This window comes from Sceloporus occidentalis, unplaced genomic scaffold, assembly GCF_023333645.1.
Source record: "Sceloporus occidentalis isolate IW3139 unplaced genomic scaffold, rSceOcc1.0.p SCAF_204, whole genome shotgun sequence".
Taxonomy (NCBI): domain Eukaryota; kingdom Metazoa; phylum Chordata; class Lepidosauria; order Squamata; family Phrynosomatidae; genus Sceloporus; species Sceloporus occidentalis.
Window position 1 is genome coordinate 878787 of NW_028317184.1, and position 10807 is coordinate 889593.

At 38.5% G+C, this 10807-nt stretch overlaps 1 protein-coding gene across 1 annotated transcript; it reads right to left on the minus strand.

Moving 5' to 3' along the window:
* Positions 1 to 5549: 5549 nt before the first annotated feature.
* LOC149277999 (zinc finger MYM-type protein 1-like) lies at positions 5550 to 10565 on the minus strand. The gene is made up of 3 exons (XM_089502493.1): positions 10529 to 10565; positions 6120 to 8087; positions 5550 to 6076 (listed from the first exon to the last, which is right to left on the minus strand). Exons 1-3 carry the CDS (start codon positions 10563 to 10565, stop codon positions 5550 to 5552), a joined length of 2532 nt encoding a protein of 843 aa, XP_089358619.1.
* Between the last annotated feature and the right edge of the window lie 242 nt (positions 10566 to 10807).

The window sequence follows — 10807 nt, forward strand, 5'->3', positions numbered from 1 at the left end:
GCCTAGGCCATCTTTATGTGGAGCAACAATTCTTTTTTTCACATCCTCAGAGAGTTCTTTGACGTGAGTTGAAATGTTGAACTTCCAGTGACCAGTATGAGAGAGTATGAGAGCGATAACACCAAATTTAACACACCTGCTCCCCATTCACACCTGAGACCTTGTAACACTAACAAGTGACATGACTCCGGGGAGGAGAAATGGCTAGTTTGGCCCAATTTGGACATTATCACTTAGGGGTGTATTCACTTTTGTTGCCAATGTTTAGATATGAATGGCTGTGTGCTAAGTTATTTTGAGGGGACAGCAAATGTACACTTACTACTTTACATTGTAGCAGAGTGTCATTTCTTCAGTGTTGTCACATGAAAAGATATAATAGAATACTTACAGAAATGTGAGGGGTGTACTCACTTTTGAAATCATAGGCTTGTGACCAAAGTCAAACTAAGACAAATTACAGATGTATGCAGCTACATAAACTATTGTCATTTGAAATGCATACTCTGGAAAATCAAATGTATACTTTTTTAAAGTATACATTATAAAAGAATGTCTAACAAAAATAGAATATACTGTAATATTGTAAATGTACATTCAATATCAGAACTTAGATACAGGCCTTGTAGTGTAGACTAATGTTTTTTACTTAAATAATTTGTTGATATCAAATTACAAAGTTGTCTATGTAATATCCTGCTTTAAACATTGGTTAATCTTTGTCACAATATAAACTGTTTATAATACTTGCCAAACACTGACCATTATATTGTACTACTATTGTACTACTGTACTACTGTACATAACAAAAAAGTGAATAAGATGTAGAGTTGGCATTATGCCTGGATTGTTTGGAATATGATGTAATATTCTGTATGACTGTTGCAGTCACAGATGTGCCAGCCAATTAGTGACTGTGCCCATGAGAAGCAATCAATGGCATTAAACTCTAGGGTGGGTCACTGGAGGATTAATTAGTATCACTGTGTTTCATTACACTAAAGTTCTTAACTAAATTACAGAGAAGCTCAAAGACTAATTAAACTCCTGTAAACTTATGCACAGAGGGATTATTAGGTGATAAAATGAACTTGAATTACCTTTTCCACAAGTAGTAATTGTATCTAATTTTAATGAGTTCGCAGTATCTCAATACATTGAGAAAACATGAAAGTCTTATGAAACTAAGGAAAAAGATTGCAACACCTTTTTTTTACTTTCCTAGTTATCTACATTAAAACTAACAGATGGATGTTTATTATATGTTAATCATAAAACATTAATCCATGGCTTATGTTAGCATAAAATCAGGCAATTACTATATCTATTAATATAGTACCATATATAAAGTTAACTATATATACAGTAACATATATAAGTTCATTATAGATATATGATATATGATGTATCTTTAGAATTATATGTAAGCATATTTATGTTCAGTACTTCTTTCACCAGCAGACAGGGCTCTGCAGTCTAGTCCCACAGAATCATCAATAACGAGCCCCCTTTTAACTCTGGAATAGAAAGTGGGTGGTAGAGATCCAAGGTTTTATCTGGGGATAGAAAGGGAAGGTTAGAAAGGATACATGATATAGAAGAGAAGTGGGTCTGAGGCCTTTGTCACAAAAAGGGTCTGAAGCTGATTAAGGTTAGAGGTTATGTTAATGCATAAATGTGTACATTTATAAGTATTAGAGATTATGAATGCTGGTGTATAGTTTAAAAAATTAATAACTGGTCAAAAAACACAGACAGAAGCCCAAGGAAATTGTTATAGTATTCAATAAATGTGCATGCTCAGGGAGCTAAAATTTAAAACACAAAAATTCAAATGAGCAATAAAATAAAGAAATAATAATAATAATAATAATAATAATAATAAAAAAACCCATAAAAATGTAAAAGATGTGAACAGGTATGAAATACAGGAGGCTTATTACAAAAAAAAGAGGCCGGTTTGTGGACAGAAAGTAAACCTGTGCACTTAATATCTAGTTGAGGAATAGACATGTGCAAATGGGCCACTTCCGCTTCTACCGACCACTTCCGCATCTTCTTCTTCATCTTCTTTTATCTTCCCCTTTCACTTCTTTCATCTATCTTGAATCTTCTATCTTCATCTGTATATCTGCAGACTTAATATGGTGGGAATTTCTGCATACAAAGATGCGTACAAAGCAAATGTGGGCCCACGTATTTCGGACGAAATTTCCTGGCTTTGTAGGAATCGTCGAATGTACTTTGAATTTGGAGCATGATAGGAGCGTGATTACCGTTAGCAATTATATATATATTTATATTGTTATTTAATTTTTCTGTCTAATTTTGTAGTGCTACTTACTTTTAATAAAAGTGTGGTTAACACACCAAAATTGGACAACAAAAATATATTTATAATTGCTAACAGCAATCACACTCCTATCATGGCCAGGCAGCCAGTACATGTGTTTCTTCACATTTTGCAACACATGGGGATCCCAAACATCTTGATTTTATAGGGATCACAAACATAAATGCACTTTGGAGAGGTGGCAATTTTATTAATCAATTAGGAAAGACAGAAATGAAATGGATCTATGTTTTAAATAAATAATGATTTCGAGTTATGCCACTTTTTTAAATGTATTTATTCTTTTCCTTTTTATTTCTATAATGCTGCTATGGTGTAATATTTATTATGTTAATGTATAGTCTGGATCTGGTTATCTATTTGTATCATCTTAAGAAAGATATTGCATTTTGTATATATGTTGTATAAATATGTTATATTGGGAGTTTAATGCATCTGCTATATACATAAATATCCTGTTTTATTATATTATGTATACATAAGCTATTAAGCTATCAAGGATCTACTACTGTCTATTTATCTAGTTATTTATTCATTTACTGTATTATACTAACAATTAAATTTTAATCCAGTGGTTTGAATTTATATATCTCATTTTCTAAGAACTAATCATGAGAAAATACATACCTTTGCATAATGAAGACATCATGGATCGATAATTAGTTTTTATATATGGATGATATTCAACCAATCGGAATACACAGGGAACTTCATAAGGACATCTTACATCTAAGCGCAGAGTTTTATTTTTGTATTAGGCTAGGTTTCCACTTGGGTTTTTGTCCTGCGTTTTTTTTCTTGATGAAAAACGCCAAGAAAACTGCCACTGCATTTTTCTGCGTTTTGGCTTTTTTTTCTGGAGTTTTTTCTGGCGTTTTAGCCTTTCTGTGGAAATTGCTTTTTTTGACCTTAGGCAGTTTTTCCAGCCTTTACAAGTTAGAAGTTTCACCCAGCTAAAAGGGATTAGGATAAATGGCAAGTATCTGCCCCCTGATGTCATTTACTTGGTAGAGTTCTACTTAAACGCCCCGGCGGACCCTTTTGTCACTTTTCTGTGGTTTGTAAGGCATGCTTTATTCCGAATGTCTGCTCCTCTAGGAAGATTGACCCCAAATGATGGTGCAAATTGTTTGCTGTTGCTTTTGGCACGCAGGATCCAGTTGATGTGTCGCGTATGTTTGTTTGTAATGGCATGTTTGTTCCAAATGGTGTAGAATTCAATATGAACTTTGTTTTGTGTGAAACTGTTTGTTTCCAGCCTATTTCTCGTAGGACACACAGATACTGGGTCCATCCTCTGCATTGTAACTGTGGAAAAAACGCCATAAAAAACGCCAAGGCAATAAACCCACATGGCTTTTTCATGGCGTTTTTTTCTCTCCCATAGACTTCTATTGGAGAAAAACGCCAAGATTTCCTTGCAAAAAACGCCAGAGTGTCAACATGCTGCGATTTTGAAAAACTGCCACAGAGCCCAAAAAAGCAGAAAAACGCCAAAGAGGACTGAAAAAACGCCAAACAAAAAAACGCCAAGTGGATATGGCATTCTGCGATTTCCTATTGAAGAACAGCTAACATCTGGCTGCTGCGTTTTTTCACAAAAAAAACGCCAGGTGGCGCTATTGGCGTTTTTATGGGCGTTTTTAGCTAAAAAAAACCAAGTGGAAACCTAGCCTTAAACATATATCTTTTACTCACCTTTTGACTCCTACGTTGTGTTTTTTTGGAGTTCCATTTACCTTCCATCATGAAGAATCGTTTTAACCGTCTGAAGCCCATGATTCATACACCACACATGCATATATACGGCTCTGGAGAAGCCCTACTCATGAGTCCACCCATCTGTTATTTTTATATATTTATATTTTCTGAATTACACTATTTTTGTTGTTTCATGACCCTTGGTTGGTGTAAGTGCGTACCGTTGTTCCTGCTTGAGTTTGATGTGTTTAACCTGTTGTGACCCGGCTTGCCCTTGACTCTGCTTATTGGTTTCTGATTTGGCATCATTCCTGTTCCTATTAACCCGGCTCGTTTGACTTGGCTTCTGGATTCTGATTCGGCTCTGATTTGGTCCTCTGGTTCTGGAGACTATGTCTCCTCGCTCTCCTGCCTTCAGTGTACGTTACACTGTTGACGGTGTTCTGGCCTACCCTGCATTATGGCATCCTCCTTTACATTCATTACATTGGGGGTTGTCTCTTAAAGGTGGAGCAGCAGCACTTTACATTGATATTTATATTAGTATTACTTTGCGCATCACGTATTGTTTATTTGATGTAGTGTAGGTCCTTTTCGCAGTGGACAGAGGTCAGTATGGGCACCCTGACTGGTCTGCGGCTATGCAGCCACATAATCAACAAACTGCAATGAACTGTATATTCTGACACCTTTCTATCAGAACCAGCATTAACTTTTTCAGCAATTTGAGCTACAGTAGCTTGTCTGTTGGATTTGACCACACAGGCCAGCCTTAGCCCTCTCGCTTGCATCAATGAGCCTTGGTCGTCCATGACCCTGTTACCAGTTCACTGCTCTTTCTTGGACCAGTTTTGGAGATGCTCTGAACCAGCTGTCTAGCCATCACAATTTAGTCCTTGTCAAAGTCCTTCAGATGCTTACGCTTGCACATTTTTCGTGCACATCAACTTTGAGGACGAAATGTTCACTTGCTGCCTAATATATCCTACCAACTAACAGGTGCCATGATAACACAGTTATCAGATCAGTGTATAATATACTGTTGCTGTAGTATTAAATGTGTTTGTATCAGCAGTATTAAATGTGTTTGTATCCAGGGCCGGCCCAAGACATTGTGCTGCCTGGGGCGAAGTGTGAAATGCTGCCCCCCCCCCCCCCGCTTCGGGGGAAAAAATTCTGCAAAAACTGTTCTACATCCATTATGTTATATCATGATAGTTAAAACTAAAATTAGGAAGTGATAATTTACATGCAACTGCAAACTCCATATTTTTATATAGCTTTATTTATAGAAATAGTTTAAATAGATTTATTAAATAGCAACAACGATAACAACAATATTGCAATCAACTATACAGCTCCTACAATTTTTTTTAAATATAGCTGTATTTATATAAACAGTTTAAATAGTTTTAATAAATAGCAAAACGGTTTATCATTAACAGACAACATTAACCATCACAACAATATTGCAAACAACTATATACCAATCAACTCAAATTGGTGCTTTCCGTGCCTTCTTGGCTGCAAATATAGACACTGCTTCCTTCAGGTGTATAGTTTTGGCTAATTCGTGTTCAATTGAAATTGTCGCCAGGCCCACCAACCTTTCTTGCGTCATTGTGGAGCGCAGGTATGTTTTTATTAGCTTCAGCTTTGAGAAGCTTCGCTCTCCACTAGCAACGGTTACAGGAAGTGTTAGCAGTATGCGCAGTGCAATGAAGACATTTGGAAAGAGGCCAGTCAAATTGTTTGTGCAGATATACTCCAGCACACCCTTGGGAGACAAGTCTGAAGGGATATATTTTGAAATTGCTCTCAGTTCATCATTGAGATCAGTCGAGTCAATATCCCGCATGTTCTCATGGGACAAAACTCTTTCCAATTCTTTACACTGCTGGAGTAGGTCTTCAGGTATTGCTTCTTTTAGCTTGGGAATGTTGTAGAGAACCCCAAAGACATTGCTGTGCTCGTGTAGCTGCAAAAAACGTTCTTCCAGTGACTGGATAGCACAGTCTAGAACTTGGTAAAAAAAAATTAACTTTGAACTGTTGTTTTGGATCACTGATGCATTCATCCTCTGCCTCATAATCAAAATGAGTTCTTCTGCGGCGAACCCGAACTACGGCAAGGGGAAAAGTCGGATCGATGTCAAGTTCTTCTGCCATCTTTTGTGCGCTTTTCAATACATTTTCATATTCCTCATCTGATCGATAAGTCTGTAGAAAAGCCTTTGTCATGTCAAGTTGTTGAACTGCCACAGAAATATCAACATCAATCTGTTGCAGTCTTTTGCTTACAATGTTTACATGGAAGAGTACATCATGCCACAACACTAGACCACACAGAAATTTAAAATTGCATATATTCCTTGTGATTCCTCTCCCTTCTGCTAGTGTTTTGCCACGAGCTGCTCCTGTTAAACCAGCATCCTCCATAACTGCAGTTAGGGCATCATAAATTTTCCCAATCTGGTTTCGGATAGCCTTTACTGCTTCCACGCGACTCTCCCATCGTGTGGTACTCAGTGGTTTCACTGTAATATGTGAACGTCCAAGATGTTGTTTGAGGATTTGCCAACGGTGGGTAGATGCAGAGAAGAATACATACACACTTTGTATTACATTAAAGAACTCTGAAGCTTCGGGACATGCAGAGGCAGCATCGCTGATTACCAAGTTCAATGAATGGGAACTGCAAGGAGCAAAAAAGGCTCTGGGATTTAACACTCGCACTCGTGTTTGTACACCACTGTTTTTTCCCTTCACGTTGGCTCCATTGTCATATCCCTGTCCTCTCATATCCATAAGGTCAACTCCCATTTCTTTCAGCTTCTCAAGAAGCATGTTTGTCATACCAGATCCTGTTGTATCATCTATATCGATGAACCCCAAAAAAAGTTCTCTGACATTTACACCTGAGTCTGTTGCCATTACAAAACGGACCATTAAAGTCATTTGTTCAGAATGGCTTATATCAGGTGTACAGTCCAGAATTACAGAGTAATATTTTGCAGCATTCAGGTTTGCCAGAATTGTCTCTTTGATTTGCCCTGCCAGTAACTGGATGATTTCGTTTTGAACAGTCTTCCCAAGATAGTTAATGTGGGTTTCTTTACTGGTTACTCTTCTGAGATGTTCCTTTAGGACTGGGTCAAACTCTTCCATCAACTCCACAATTTTAAGAAAATTACCATTGTTTGGCACAAACAGCTTATCTGATGTACCACGCAGTGCTAGGTTTTGAGTAGCAAGGACTCTAACAATGGCAATGAGCCTTTTTAGAACATTTTCCCAGTGATAAGTTTCAGAATCAATCTTCTCTTTGTGTTTTGCATCTATGGTTGTCTTCAACCTAAGTCTTGTACGCAGTTCAAACCAGCTATGGAATGCTCTCTGGTGAGATGGTATCTTCTCATGACATGCCAAATTCCTGCTAAGGTGTTTCCAGTCATTTGTTCCTCTAGAACTTAAAGCAGATACAGTGAGGTCTGTTTGGAAGACTTTGCAACAAAAACAATACACAGCATTCTTACTCTTTGAGTACATAAGCCATGACCTCTCCACTTTCTCCATATTGGGTAGATTACGCCAATAATGCATCCGATGAAAGCTTTGATTTCCTTCAGATTTGTCCTTTGGAAAGCTGAAACTTTTCAGCTGATGTGGACCGTATGCTACCAGGAAATCTCTCAGTTTACTGCTCATATCTGGCCAGAGCCCTGGGTCTTCAAGAAATAGAGGACTGAACTCAGCATCACCAGGAACCAGCTCATCCACCGTGCTCACATCTGTTGGGCTTTCCTCTTCACGAATATGTAGAGCTTCCTCAGTTTGTGATGCTGATGTGGATGCCGTAGCAATTATCTCCTCAGTTGGAAACTCTTGTTCCATCGGAGCTTTGTCTTGGCTCCCTGGATTAATAAATTTCAGCATGACTCCTTTCTGCTTAGATAAAAAAGCCTTCTTCGCCACTCTAATCTTTGCATATTGTGCACCAGAAAGACGTATTCGTTTCTTTCCGCCAGACATGGCTGTTGGCAAAAGGTGACACAAATGTAAAGACTTTAGCGTTGCGTATCAAGAAGACACAATCACAAAAAAATATGAGACTAAGATCCAGATCCCCGCAGAGCATTTCTGAAGGCAGAGTGGCATATAAGGGGTTAAAAGGCATACTCCTCCACATGGGGCACAAATACATAATGAGAAAAACAAAGATATAGTGAGTATAGTAAGGAGCAATATGTGGTGTATAGTCCCCTCTATAATGAAATCAGCAATTGTGTTTCACAAACTCCAAAGAACCAATTTAAGTTTCCTTTTTCATAATATATTCAGATTGAAATAGAGTAAATAACACAATACCTTCACTTTCCCTCACACTGATGTCTGGAGTTTTGTCCTTTGACGTGACTAGAAATTCAGGAAGGCGTTTTGTCTCTGGATAAATAAAAATTACAAAGTTCTATTTATCCCTACAGTAAGTAAAGTGCCAGGAAACAGATAACCAAATACACACCAGGACAGGCTCTGCCACACCGAGACCCAAACACACACACACATAGTCCCCTCTATAAAGAAATCAGCAATTGTGTTTCACAAACTCCAAAGAACCAATTTAAGTTTCCTTTTTCATAATATATTCAGATTGAAATAGAGTAAATAACACAATACCTTTACTTTTCCTCACACTGATGTCTGGAGTTTTGTCCTTTGATGTGACTAGAAATTCAGGAAGGCGTTTTTTTCTCTGGATAAATAAAAATTACAAAGTTCTATTTATCCCTACAGTAAGTAAAGTGCCAGGAAGTAGATAACCAAATACACACCAGGACAGGCTCTGACACCTGTCAAGAGCATAAAAAATCCACATTGCTGCTTATTGTGTGTATCTGACTGTGCCCCCTGCCAGGCCCCTTTGTGCATTGATTTATTTGATGCCCCCCTTGTGTTTTGATGCCCCCCTAACCACCCTGTTGTGTCCTCACTCCCCAGCCACCCTCTAGGGGCATGAATATGTCCTTTAAAATTATGTCCTTCCCACCCTTTAAAATTAGGCCTTTCTTTAGATAACCAGATAAGACAGATAACCACAAGCCCTATTAGCTGTAGTTACCTCAAAAACAGAAGACACAGCCAGTGTATGTTAACATTAAACCTGCTCCAAGGCCAAGAAGGTTCTACATATGTATTACAAAAAATCCTATACATATTTGGAGGAAAAAACAGTGATTTCAGAGGTTCATGATAACCTCCATAAACAGCCATTTTAACAGGCTTAACACTTGAGCTTACAGCTCACCTCTCATGTGCTGAGGTATTGAGGTCATACATTTGTGCTGTTTTGAGCAGTTGCTGTTTGCTTTGTACCACCTACCAGTCCACCCATTTTGGTTCCCATTTCATATTAAATAGAATATCGCCAATATGGAAGAACAGAAGGGGAGTGAACATCACCTGCACACATTTCAGACATGGTGCACTGTAGGCCCGCAAATATTTCAATAATATTAAATTGTTAATGTCCCCTCTCCACAGCAACCCTCTAGGGGCATGAATATGTCTGTCCGCGACTCCATCGGTCCGCTTATCACCTCAATTATTATTTTTTTTTTAAATACTTACTTTTTCTTTTTCCACCGACGTGCTCTTCAGCCTCTTCTCGCTCGAGATCTTCTCCTTGTCACGCGGTGACGGGCAACTGCTCTGTTTTTAAGTAATTAAACGGCGGCGGTTTTACATTTATGTTAAAACCGGCGCCGGTAGCCGCATTGGATGACAAACAGCGGCACTTGGGGTGGCAAAGTGCCGCCCCTTCAAAAGTGCCGCCTGGGGCAATTGCCCCAGTCTGCCCCATTATAGGGCCGGCCCTGTTTGTATCAACTGTTGCATTCAGTGAATATAAAAATGGCCCACCACAACCAGCATTCATTCAATGCACCTATATATAAGCTACTATACAGAATATACTTCAGCTGTAGTATTCAATCAAATTCAATTATATCTTTACAAATGAGCTGAATGTTTTTTCCATCAAATTATATTCTCTCTCTCACAGCTGCACGAAGCTTAGACTGTCTAGCACTCTTTTAGGCAGGTGGATTAGTACACCAGGAGCTGAGAAATGATTGCTCTAGGAAGGTTTTCCTTTCTAATTCCTATTTGTACCCAACCCCCATATTAAGTGATTATTCCCCTTTTTTGCGCATATTAATAAAGGATACATTTTAATATTATTTTTCCTTGGTGCAGCATCTGGCACATTGGGCAGATTGGGTACTGCAGAATGTAGCCACCAGCTGTATATGGTGGTCCACAAGCTACATGAGTGGGCAAACATAATGTATGGCCTTTCATATCCAGATATTTGCCTTAAAGTACCATGGATACCTCATTATCCCCAGTCCAGCTCTGTGGAACCCCTATCTCCAGAAGGATATAGTCATTCTAAGGAATCTGTCACTACACTTACCTCCCAAACTGCCGCCACAGCCAGACATGCTAGTCATGTCCCGGGAAGCCATCCAAACACTTAGCGTGTCACCAACATGCACGAGTATAATGTTCCTGTTGTATGGAATATTGCAGTCCCAGGTTCTATACACCTCTTTTTAAAGGTACAGACTCCAAATGTGTTGGCTTCCAGGTTCCTACATTGTGGGTCCACTCAGTGTTACATATTATCGATGATCACCTCCTAAGCTTAAACAGTGTACCTAAAATGCTACAATAGCAAGGTATTCTGTGACAC

What these genes read in the sequence shown, in the direction of transcription:
- LOC149277999 (XM_089502493.1), bottom strand. Translation starts at nt 10,565, where the DNA reads ATGACTAGCATGTCTGGCTGTGGCGGCAGTTTGGGAG. An exon ending in CTGTGGCGGCAGTTTGGGAG is followed by an intron (nt 8,088 to 10,528) that starts GTAAGTGTAGTG and finishes TTTTGCCAACAG; the next exon opens with CCATGTCTGGCGGAAAGAAA. An exon ending in GGCAGAGGATGAATGCATCA is followed by an intron (nt 6,077 to 6,119) that starts GTGATCCAAAAC and finishes TTTTTTACCAAG; the next exon opens with TTCTAGACTGTGCTATCCAG.